The sequence below is a fragment of the Thalassophryne amazonica genome, chromosome 6 (genome assembly GCF_902500255.1).
Source record: "Thalassophryne amazonica chromosome 6, fThaAma1.1, whole genome shotgun sequence".
Lineage (NCBI taxonomy): Eukaryota > Metazoa > Chordata > Actinopteri > Batrachoidiformes > Batrachoididae > Thalassophryne > Thalassophryne amazonica.
The window spans coordinates 83,664,608-83,677,974 of record NC_047108.1 but is presented as its reverse complement, the minus strand read 5'-3'; the positions used below and the strand labels follow the sequence as shown (position 1 = coordinate 83,677,974).

At 38.8% G+C, this 13,367-nt stretch overlaps 1 protein-coding gene across 4 annotated transcripts in view; it reads right to left on the bottom strand.

The window, feature by feature from the left end:
* Window positions 1-13,367, bottom strand: part of nkain4 (sodium/potassium transporting ATPase interacting 4) — a 141,750-nt gene that overhangs the window by 21,786 nt on the left and 106,597 nt on the right. For all 4 annotated transcript variants that reach the window (XR_004561317.1, XR_004561316.1, XM_034172632.1 and 1 more), the window contains exon 5: window positions 8,681-8,741. Coding sequence is in view for 2 of the 4 variants with exons in the window: in XM_034172632.1 (XP_034028523.1) it covers window positions 8,681-8,741 (61 nt within the window). In the remaining 2 variants the exon portion in view is untranslated. The remainder of the gene's footprint in view (window positions 1-8,680; window positions 8,742-13,367) is intronic.

Here is a 13,367-nt window from a genome sequence, read left to right as displayed (position 1 = left end):
CTGTCGTGAATGTACTGAGATTACCCATAATGCATTTTGTGGAGACACAATGTCCACACTAAAACCTTCAAAATTAGTGCATTACTTTAAAACTAAAACATATATCGGATATTTTCACTTTATAAAACTTCAGACGTGACATTAATTTAAATAACTTGTCTGAAATTAGTTTAGTTCAAATTTTAACCATAAGTTAAAACTGTATGCCTCTGCCTCTGATATTGCCAGCACATCTGTATGGGGTCAAAAGAAATGAGCTTTTCTTTTCTGTGACCAGTTCTCCTTTGCTTGCAGAGGATAGAAATGTTTCTCTTGGAACCAGCTCTCCTCTTTTTGCAGAGGGTAGAGCTGTGCAAACATTTAACAGGTAGATACTCAAATCTTTAATTTCGGACTTCATAAATGTTTGTAACTGTTAAGCTCTGTTTGTCAAAGACCAAGATCAAAGATCAGTAATCAAAGATGATCAGAAACAAAAATCAGAAGCAGTATCACAATCAGGGTTGAATGTCGAATTCCAAGATCATGAATCAAGAATTAGGAATCAGGCATGAGTAATCGTAAACAAATATCGGGACAATAGCACATATCAGCAATCCTGATCAAAGAACAGGTTCAAAGATCCGGAATCAAAGAAGAAACAAAGGTCAGGATCAGTATCTCACATCAGCAATCAGAATCAATGATCGGAAGCAAAGACTAGGAATCAAAGATGAGTGTTCAGAAACAATGATAAAGATAAGTATAACATGTCAGCAATCAGGATCACTGAACAGGATCAAAGACCAGGAACCAAAGATGAGAGATCAGAAAGAAAGATCAGGAACAGTATAACATGTCAGCAATCAGGATCAATGATCAAGATCAAAGATCAGGAACCAAAGATGAGAGATCATTAACAAAGATCAGGAACATTATAGCATGTTAGCAATCAGGATCAAAGACCTGACATTAAAGATGAGTGATGAGAAACAAAGATTGGAATCAATATCACATGTCAATCAGATAAATGATCAGGATAATAAGATCAGGAGGAAAAGATCAAGAATCAAAGATGAGTGGTCAGAAACAAAGATCAGGACGAGTCACAAGCCTGCAATCAGGATCAAAGCTCTGATTTTTTGTTTTGTTTTACTTTTTTGTATCTCTGCACCCCATACAGGAAGAATCTTGTGGCTATCCTAAGATGCAAAAATAACAACAAAAAAAAACAACCTGTGCAACAAATGTCGTTATGAAAAAATAGATCTCTAAGGTCACCAAAACAAAAAGAAAGCTGTTATAGATGCAATTAAAAAAAATCTTGAGGTTGAGTCCACTCCTGCTGAAGCAGCACTGCCATCCAAGGATTACTTAGGGGTGACTGATCACTCAGTGGTAGTGAGCAAAGCTTGTGGGGGGAAAAGGTCTGAGTGGTGATGAACTCACAGGCAGTGACTCTGTGGTATGTGACCACCACAGAACCACTTGGATTTCTGCATCACTGTTCTACAGGAGCACATGCATAAACCACGTCAGAATTCTCCCAAATTACAACAGTCTGCTGTTCAAGACCCAATTAGTGCATGTACTGATTTGTTCATTACCCTGTTTTCAAATCTAATTAGACTTCGTGTCTACAAAAGATAATGACATGGTTACCATCTGGCGATAATTCTTCCTAATTAGTATTCAAATATGAACGGATATTATTTTCGGACCAACAGCTATTCTAGTAGTATTCACAGAAAAAACTTTAACTAATACTTACCCAGCTGTGTCTAGGTACCAGTGTACTTCAAAAGTAGAACATAGCTAATAATCCCATTCATTTCACTGTTCTTCAGTCAGCATCCTAGTAGACCTTCATCTTTTGTCTCACCTCTATGTGATCACTCCTCGGTGTGAGAGCAGTCACAATATCACATAACTTGTCACATCAGCTGCACACACAGTATGACTTTTTCATTCATATGCTGAGGCACCTGTGAGTTGGATCACACACACTGAAATGTGCCACATATTAAAAATATCCTAGCTGGTGCTCCCTCACAATGCAAGAGACACAGCAATACAACAAAAAAGGCTTTAATAGTGGTGCACTCCCACGATCCCACAACCTTCTTGTTGTGAGGCAACAGCGCAAATCACAAAACCACCGTGCTGCCCTTAACAAGCGTCATCAGGAGATGACATATCCTCCTGGTCCCCACAAATAGGGATTAAAAAGTGTTGGGGGATCATCCAAGTACACCCTTATGCTAAATATGAAAAATATGAATGAAATTGGTGAGATATTGCCCTAACAAGGGTGCCAATGAAATATCTTGAATATCTTGCTGTGACCTTGAAATTAACCACAAGGTCACTGTAATCGACTGGTGTTGAGAGATCACCCAAGTACACGCTTATGCTAACAAGAGCAATCAGAGATTTCTGATGTCCGCCATTCCCTGATGTCCCAAATGTGGGGTGCAAATATGGTGAAAATCCGTGAAGTAGTTTTGATGTAATCCATCAAAGCCTATATAAAGGGAAATCTTAATCCAGAATCTGGATTCGGATCACCCCCAAAATTTAATGGAGTCTTCCATGGCCTAATATGTATATGTGTTGAAAATTTCATCAAAATCCATGCAGTAGTTCTGACGTAATCCTACTAACAGTAATCCTTGATGCAGAATCTGGATCCGGATCACCTTAAAAATTTAATTCTTCTATTGGCCTAATATCTATGTATCTGTGGTGAAAATTTCATCAAAATCTGTGTAGTAGTTTAGATGTAATCCTGCTAACAGACAGACAGACAAGTAAATACATGCTGATGATTTTATTACGTCTTTAGCGGACATAATTATGAATAAAATTCATTAACTTGTGGAGATATCACGCTAATAAGTGAAAATGGATGGATGGACGGACATCCCCTCGTATTTCATACCGGGAGGATAAAAAGAGCAAAAGTGCAAATGCAGAACTGTGTGTCGAGGGCTGGATTTTTCTTTATTTATTTTGCTTCCCCAAGCTCAACAGGACAGAAAAAGTTTGGGACCTACTGCTTAATAGGACCTCTGACCTTGTGTGCATGAGGTCACAACAGCTGGTAATTTATCACATGTCCATCTCTGGTTTCTCCTTCTCCTATAGCTCATGTGGTCTTTCATGTCTCCCCCGCGGGATGTGTCCCTCACCCTTTCTCTCTCTGTCTCTGCTTTATGCACGTAAAGCAAACAATGAGCGTCTGCACTCATCTGACACAATGTTCAACTCTGAACCAGCTGAAGCTGTGACACAGAGGGAGTGATGGAGGAAACTGGTGTGTGTATTTGTGAAGAAGACAGTGGTGGAGGTGCAACACTGCAGGTAACAAGTGGACAGACCAACAAGAGGAGTGTGAAGAAGAAACTGATAAAAAAAAAAAAACAGTGTCAGCAGAACTTCCATTCCAGAAAGTGATGATTTATGTTCGTTTCTGTGCGGCTGAGGGCTGGTGTGCTTTTCTTAGGCTCACTCAGTCAGTCAGGACTTTATGTCGCAATGAAAACTCCGTTCCAGGCATCAGAAATTGAACCGTGCACTTTTGCACTTTTTAACTTGACAAGATCAGCAATGGCAAAAGTACATGTTTATGTTGTATAAGTAGGGATGGACCGGTATCAGTGACAGGTCCGACGCTGACGTTATCCGTGCATCAGCACAGATCCACTTCCTGATCCTCACTCTCGCTACTTCGTCAAATAAATACATATTGTGATGAACCTACTTTACTCCTGAATTGCCAGAGTTGCAAATATAAAATATAACATTAAAAATTCAAGCAGTACTGCTGGCAAAAACTATGATTTTTGCCCTTTTTTGAAAGGTGCATTTGCACTGCACTTCGCATTCCATTTTGAAATACATTATGCACCTCGTTCTGCAGCTTGTGTATAAAAAGAGGCTTAATTGAGATTCTGCAGCCTCACAGAAACAAAAATAAATAAATTGGTGTAAACATCAGGTCTATTTAATGAGTTAAGAGTTGGTGAAGTTTTGAGAGCCTATGAAGCTCAGCTCTTGATGTCTTCCTTTTGATATGACTTCTGGACAATGTGGGTTTTGACACATTCAGGAGCAGCGTTTTGATTTTGTGTCATTAATTTGCAGTACCAATGAAATGTTTTGGCTCCACCCCCAACTGTGTATTCTGCCAATTGTATCATTCTGGTTTTACTTTCCTATTCTGTTATATATTTTGTCTCTTATTTACATGCAAGGAGAAAGGCACCAGATGGCCAAATCAAGTGTAAGTTGGCAAACTAGACTGGGGACAAAAAACTCACAACATATCTGAAGCGTGGTGTCAGGCAACACACCAGCTGGGTTTCCATTGCAGGTTTACACAAAAGTTAAGTGATCATTTCAGAATGTCTACAGAACACAAGAGATTAACTGGACCTAACGTCATGAAGCTACCGAGAGCTGCTAAAAATGCTAATGCCGTGAGCATAGACCTCTCAAGTCTCACTCATTCAGAGTGAGACTCACGCTTTAAAGCGGTCCTGTCAAGTCTCACCAGTGGTGGGCACAGCTAACCAAAACGTTAGCTTCAATAACCATTAATCCGCTAACTGAAAAGTTACCTTTTATAAAGCTAAACTGATAAACCCCTAAAAAATTTAGTGGAAGTTACAGTTAAAAGCTAAACTGATAACTTTTAGTATTGACTCCAGTACACTGCAGCTACTGACACAACAACGAGCCAGAGCTTCTGTCTCAGATCAGCATTCTCCCAGCAAAAGAGACCTGGTGATCAGAGAGAAAGGAAGGGCAGCAAAAAAAAAAAAATTATTTTCAATTCATTTTCATTTTCACATTTATTTTCACAGCCATACAGACTTTCAGACATATCATAGGAGTCATGCACAGCAAGACAGTTTTAACTTATGGTTAAAATTTTAAACAAACTAATTCCGGACAGCTTATTGAAATTAACGTCACTTCTGTCATTTTACAAAGTGAAAATATCAGCTATATGTTTTAGTTTTAAAGTAATGCACTAATTTTGAAGGTTTTAGCATCCAAAATGACATCATCCAAAAATGTCACTTGACGCCGCAAATACTGCCACACAGACATCTTAGATGATCCATTCAGAGAATTAACCGTACAAAAAGTCACGTCTACAGATATTTGTAATAAAATGCTAAAAAAAAAAAAAAAAACAGCAGCTGCAGCAGCCTGAGCTGGTGTAGCAGGCTGATTTGTGCCCTTGTCCCTGCCTTCACTGTGCATGTGTCATTTCGGAGCATCAGCAGTGATTCACCAATTATCACCTCATTTCTGCTTAAAATTGACTTTAGAATGATTTAAGAGGTTTTACTTTGTCATCTGATGGTTATTTGATTGGTCTGGGTGTAGAGAGTCAGACTCAGATGTGCTGGTGTCGCGGTCTGATCAGTCCTCTGTCTTTTATTATGAAATAATGCTGAATTTATGTGGAAATGATTGTTGTACAAACCTTCAGATATCTGTCACTGAGACAGATGATGACTGGAGTGCAGTTTTAAGCAGAAATGAGGCGATAATCAGTGAGTCACTGCTGACACTCCGAAATGATGCATGCGCAGTGAAGACAGGGGGTCGATCAGACAAGGGACCAATCAGACCACGACACCGATCTCTGACCACAGCTCTCAGTGACAACACAATGTGTTTGGATAACTGGACTTTAGTGAATGTGAGAATGAATGTGACGATGATGATGTATGAAAAACAATAAATACAGATTGCAATTATACCATTGGCTTTGACCTTACATGTATTTTTGCTCTAAGCTGTTCTCATTTATGCAACGTCTTTGAGCAGAGTATTGACCAACAGGATGTTCAAAGCTGATGACAATGACCACTGCCCCCCCAGCAAAAAGATAAAAATGACAGCACTCATGGGCAGTGTTTACAAAGTCTTTTTCATTCAGTTCAATATGGTCACTGCATTTATTTATATCTTCTGCATTATGCATTCTAACCAAATGGTATCACTGCTAGTTTATAGAAATCTGCCCAGAAGTGACGTAACTTTACTGGTGTGTGCCTGCCTCCTTAATCGTGCAAGCAGAAGAGGAACCAGCCAGAGGTCCAATCCCGGCTACTTGGTCTTGACTTCTTCTACGCAATACTTTCTGGTACTTAGTGTGACACCAGTGCTGTCGTTCTGCACATACGCATCACGCACTGCGCGTAGGGCACCAAGTGCCGGCGAGGAGCACCAAAAAAGTCAATCAAGCTTGAAAAAGGCTTGTCTGAAAGCCTATTTGTTCAGCGTTAGGATTTCTGACGTGCTTGAATGCACCATCCCATGAACTGGTCTGATCAGTGGACGCGGTGTGCTGCTGCGCTGCTCACTCGTTATGGAGCTGATGAAAGCAGACACGGAGTTGGAGAACATTCATTTCTAGTTTTGTGTGCATTTTATAAGCACCAAGTAAGTTTAATGCTTCTGTTGCATGTTTATACTGCTTTGTCATGAGGATAATTTGTCGCTTGATGTGTACTAACTTTAGCTAGTGCATTTATGTTGAGCCATGTGACTAATTAGTGCGACGTTGTAGAGCACTGTTGTTTGTGTAATCTGAAGTGTGTGCAATAATTAGCCTACTTAATGTGGAGTCAGGCCCTATTTCTGTTTCATATCTGTTCATAGGTTCGTATGCATCCATGCTGCTGTGGATTTATTATGTTCATTAACTACACTGATTGTTATCACACTGTGTTTTTCTTCCTGCTTACACAGGACACATAGCAGGTATTATGTTTAGAGTTTATGTACTCTGCTGTTGGAATAGTGAAAATAGGCATAGTAGATTATGTTTATTGCTTTAGTTATTTGCTTGTTGTTTATTCACTATTATACTAATTGTATTCTTCATTTTTTCGTCTTTCTGTTTAGACCACACACACAAATACCATACAGACCAGTATCCTCCTGCATATTGATGACCTGCTGTTTGGAATAAAGCTGTTAAAAGGATTCTCTGGCCGGAATCTATCTGTAGTGTTCCCACCCTATAACGAACCACAATTCCATAGTTTATAAGGCTATTAATAACGATATATCTAAAATTTGTGTAAAGCATGTTAGTAGGTATAAACAATACAAAAGTAATATAGGCCAGTTGGTGGAGAAAAATATGAATCTCCTCTGCGGCCCTTTCTCCAGTCTCCTCTGGTACCCCCCCTTTAATGATACCCTTATATATGGTTATTTACTGAAGAAATTTACACTTTCAGATTCTTATTTAAAATTCCTTGGTTGAGCAAATTCTATTGTGCAGTAAGTGCAAATTTCTTCGGTAAGTAATATACATATGCATATTACTTACCGAAGAAATTTGCACATTTTCACACACATGTATGTTTACAAGGCTAAATACTTGAATACTTTGTTCAGTGTTTACAAAGTTCAGTGCAATGTTCAGTCTACTGTGGTTGCACAAATCTGTTTTTTTTTTAATAATGGTGGTGGTATTTATTTATTTTAAATTTTCTATTTATTTTTTGTTATGTTTGGTGCCATTGCTAATGCAAAATTATTTATTTGCAGCTGTTTTCAAAACATTCATAATTTATTATAAAAATAATAACTCAGTATTAATTTAATATTGAGTATTGAGAAGTTATCTTGGAAATAAAGAGAACCGCACTGACAAATTCAGAATGATTGTTCATTTATTGTTGTTCACACCACAAAGCATTTGTGCTTAGGGCACCCAAATGGCTAACATGGGCCCTGTGTGACACTGCCCTCTGTGGCAACCCATCAAGGAAGGCAGAGATATTGAACCATTTGGGCATATCTGACCAGACAATGCCAACATCAGCTCCACTGTTTAACGAGGAATGGGATCTGAGAACGAATTCTACCTGAGAATCAGTTCCAAATTTCTGAATTCATTGGAATGCCCCAAGCATTGTCAAGTCCTCTCATCAATGCCGGCATGTTTTCTGACAGTTCCGCATTGCAAGCTCATGTGGCATCATTTCAGATGTATCATGCATCGAGCTGCATTGATGCTGAAAGCCTCTGACCCTTCATTTTTCTACAGAGAAAATTGACCAGGAGATGATAAGGGAATTCAAAAAGAATTGGTCTGACTGGCAGAATCGATAATGATATTAATACAGATCAAACCTTATCTATTCCCATCCCTATTTTTTTTTACTACTACAGCAGACAAGGAGAGACAAATATGGTTTTATATGATGGGCGGTGTCGCATCTGATTGGACTCATGAATACGTCTCAAGGGACGTTGCATGTTGTTAAAAATATTTAACAACTATCATGGAGAAAAAAGGATTTTAAACAAACAAAAAAATCTATTTCAGAAAGAGAACTGGGGAAAAAGTGAGGACCACACAGAACCAGATGAAGGGACTGTAAAAGTGAAAGGAAAGAATGGGCTGAAAGAAGGCTTGTAGAGAGAAACCACGTGGCTGCTTTTGGTACAGGAGGGACAGAGGCCAGCTGGCGTGGGGGAGGACAGAGAGACAAGAGAGAAGGAGAGAGTTGGCGGGATAAAGGGAGAAGACGAAAGATGTGGCCCTGCTCTCCTCTCTGGTGTTTTGCTTGTGTTGGATTGGGCCTGAGTGTGATGCATTCATTGTGGCCAGACTTGGGCTGAAAAATGTGTGTGCAGAGGATGAGGGTAAGACACTCACAGCTGTCCTCCTCCTCAGTGATAGCGCTGACAACATAGCAGGCGTACACGAAACCCAGGAGCTGTGAACACAAGCAGACAAGAGAGGTTAGACAATACAGAGGTGCTGATTGTTATATACTGAAGCGCTGGTGTGTTTGAGTGTCTATGTTCATGTATGTGGTGGCACAAAAATATAAAACACGGGCATAATATGTGAACAAAATGTGGACATACAAAGAACACCAATGGGTGCGATTTTCTGACAGAAAACCTTCAAAGATATCAGCTGTCATACTGCAGTGACTGTTACTTGGGTCAGCAACATTTTCAGATTTGACAGTGTGTCAGAGCTTGTGCACACAATCAAAGCAGAAAGCAGCTGTGTGAGCCTGGGACACATTAAAGTGGCCATGCGCCCCTGGGGTACACATGTCTATGGGACCTTAAAATCCCATTATAATCACAGAATGTAATGGAACACCACAAAATTAAAATATTGTAATCAGCACTTCCTGCCGTTTTCAATAATTTTATATCAATATGTGATCATGTCCATTTAATAAAGCACTTTTTGAGAGAGAGCTGTAACATTGTTTGATTTTTACCCGAGGCCATCGGTATCGCGAAGGCTTTGTGTCTGTCTGTCTGTCTGTCTGTGCTCAGCATAAGTCCAGTCCTATTACTGCCACAGTCTTCAAATTCACAGGGAACATTCTCCGCTTCATTTTGTGTGTTTATATACACGTTTCTCATATATTATGTAAAAGCTAGCAAGATATAAACACTTCTAAAATCGAAAATGTTGTTTTTGGAACCTAACAACACATCTGAACTTATTTACAAGACATTTCGCAGACATTAGCATGGTGACGTAACAGGCTGCTAGCTAGCTGCAAAACTCCATTTTGTTATGTATATCTGTTGTTGTATATCTTCTTTGTCACATACTGTGTAAAACCCAGCAAGAAATAAACACCTCTAAAACTGAAAATGCTGTTTTATAAGCCGATAACACCTCTGGAGTCATTTACAAGACATTTTGCGGCATTAGCGTGCACACTAACTTCTGCTAACTCAAAACTAACTTCCACTGGAGTTAAATTTGTCTCATTAATTCCTGCAAATACACAGAGGGCAATGTACAACTATTCCTTGATTTGCACAACTTCTGCTTTTCTCAAAAGCTTGTGTACACACACACAAGGCCTCCTGCAGACACCATTAAAATGTAAATATTGGTTTTGATTGATTGACTGATAGAGGGGCTTTATTGAACATGTACAAACTGTATGTAAGACAATAGGATCTTAATAATTAAATAAACAACTGCAAATTATAACCCAATGCTCATACAGCCGTGGGTATTTTAACCTTGTGTTATATTTAATTTTTGCTTTGTTTTTTGTTATGACCATATTTTCCTGAGTCTAAGTCACACTGGTGTATGTACCTGTCAAAAAATGCCTCTTGAAGATGAAAAAACATATATAAGTCACACCTTTTTTCTGTGTGATCAGCTTTTTAATTGTGATTGTTTTATTTTTTGTGCATTGTTGTGTATTTTTTTTATTGCTGCCATTTATTCTTTTATTATTGGAGTTTATTTTGCTTAGTGCTTTGATTCTTGGGAAGTTATTCATAAATAGATTTTAGAATTATGATTATTAATAGTGACAATACATGTAGTTTCAGTATATAAGCTGCACTGTATAAGTCATAGAAAATAAAAAATAAATAAACAAAACAAATAAATACACAATTTATACTCTGGAAAGTACAGTCATTGCTAGTAATAGGGTCCATTCTGGTCTGACTTCAAAGATCAAGGCAGTTTTTTGACTGATTGATATTGGCATCATTAAGTTCACCCCTATCTATTTGTGGTCTGTGTCTGAAGTGACGCATTGGCAAACGTATTTGGTTTTAGTCCGATCCCACGGCCTCAATATATAGTCTAAATTTCTGCTTTAAAAACAGCCCGTTGTCATCGATTTTTGCTTTCAATAGTGGCTTTAAACTGTCCATTATCATGTCGCGTTTCAAAATTTAATTTATATCTTTTAGTGTTCACAGTAGATGTTTCCTTATCCAGTTTTGTCTTCTTGTACCACCATTTCTTTTTTTTCTTGATGGAGTTTATTAAACGGTGGCAAAATTTTGGAGCATTATTGCCGCTAACTGGACAGAGGTGTGTACTACCACCTCATTTTCATTCATTTTCAGGGAAGTGATGGTCTGGTGATTAAGCAGTGGACATGAGGAGGAACCTGACATTGGTGTGTGAGTGAATGAGTGAATGTGAGGTAAGGCTATGAGCTTCTGATTCCGATGTAAAAGTGCTATATAAATGCAGTCCATTTACCATTTTAACATTCCTGACATTTAGCGTTCACAAGTAAAACACTATAATCATCACATCCCCTTAGTACTATACTGTACTAATAGGAATTGACAAGAGTCATATACAAAATTGCATTTGTTTATTTTGATTAAAAAATATTAAGAAGCAGTTTGAATTCCAAGTATTGCTTTTTAATGCTTTGCATGAGAATGAACCTAATGTAATTGCAATGTGAACTAGGCAAGCGTATTACCTAGGAAAATACAGTTATCAGGATCTGGACTGTGTATCGGCAGATATTTGATATTAAATTACTTAAATTGGGATTGTTGGGAGGAAAAGTTGTTCTGCACATTCCTAGTTGCTAGCAATTGTATTCATTATTTGCATTATATTATGTGATCTGTGGGTAGTTAGTATCATTATATGGGTTCCCACAATATTTCTGTGGAGAGGAAAACATGTGACCCCATGTGATTTGAGACACCTGGTCTACAACCCATTCAAATCTGAGCATTAATCCATCCCTGGTGGGAGCAAACAAGTCCAAACAAGCAGGCAAATGCATAGTGTGGAGAACAACCGGTGGAAGAGGCAGATGGCTGTCACTGACTCTGAAATAGACAGAGAAGAAGACAGTCTCTCTACACCAGGCCATCCATCGTTTGGCACTCAGCCATGCCAATTAAAACACAGCCGGGCATGGTGCCCTCCTCACATACTGGGTAAACACAGAACCCAAAGGGGAGGGAGCCTATTTATATAAAATTCATTCAACCTGTAACATAGCTTTTGTAATTATAACTGGAGTAAAGGCTTGTCACATTTCTGCTTTGGGCATTTGCACATAATATACATAGAATGTGTTTGTGTCGAACTACAGTATGTGTTTACTGTGATGTAGCTTAAAGGTTTTGTTTCTAAATGACACAAAGGTGAGCTGCCTTGTAGAATAGGAGTTGCTGTGTCTCTGTGGTGGCTAGATAAGATGTATAACTCTTCTCTTTTGCTGTCCTTTTTGTCTCTACCATTTAATTGCTGGCCTCACCCCATCCATTACAGCGGCAGGGAAATGGAGGAGAATTAGCATATGTATTAAGTCGGCGTTAACCACAAGATGGTGTTAACAGCAGGGGGCACACCCTGTTTCTTTATTACATTGTGTGCATACTCAGGTGTTTTTCCAGTAAAATTGCATATTAAGTCTGTGCTCCCAGGAGTTAATAAAACCTTACACCACTCATCTGGGATGTCCCAACCATCAGTACAGGCTAAAGCCCCATGACATTTGCACAACTTTGATCCGTCCACTTGCACGCACTCTGCCATGCATGAGAGTAAACTCATCTCAAACTCACTGTAAACTGTGTGCAGCTTTGTGCAAGTGTGCGAAGAAAATTTTGAAATATTCAAAATCTCCATCACGCATTAATTACATGAACTTCATGTGAACATTACGCAAACAAGTCAAAAACACTTCATGTGAGTGCAAGTGATTGCGTCAGCGCACCGCATCAGAGCGCAGCTCATCTGAATGATTAGAACGAGATGTTAAATCTATCATAAACATACTTTTACAGCTCCACACAAGAAGGAAAGTACATGCAATTATTTTACCAAGCTATTACAATATAAACATGACAAATAATTACTGTTTTAGACAGCTCCAAATACGTTCTCCACCCCATTAAGCAAGTTTTCAACAGCCAACTCAGACAGAAAATGATTACTCCACTACAAAATAATTATTTTATATACACAGCATCTAGTGCACAACACGTGGCAGCCAGTGAAATAAAGTGTGGCGTCCAGTTGGGAACAAAGTCGTGCAAGTGTCAGGGCACCTTAAGGATCTGTCAGGTACTGTTTGTCAGCATACAACAGCATTCCCATGTTAAACAAACCAACACACAGACATCCCTGGATGTTGGTTTTCTCTGGGACCGCCATCCCATCCAGGAATCGATCAAGAGACAACCACTGAGGGATTGCCACGACGACTGAGATTTAAAGGAAAACAATGCATTGTGTTAACAGTAGATACTTGTTGTTCTACTTTTACAGGAGTCCATGCCTTTAAAAAGTGCAGATTAAACACACAGTTTAGACATGCTAGCTTTAAAACATGGTTGAAAAAGAAAAAGGGTTATTAAACTAAACATACTTTAATTCCAGCACCCAATACATTCATAATGAAATGGTTTTGACTCATCACATGTAAAGCTAAATGTTCCACGTACAGGCCCACCACATCAAAGCTAATGGTAAAGTCACAAATTACAAGCTTCAACTCATGCAAAACCATTTGAACTCATTGTCGCGTTGGATTGTTTTTGCTCAGGAACCCATGGAGAAATTCAGTCCT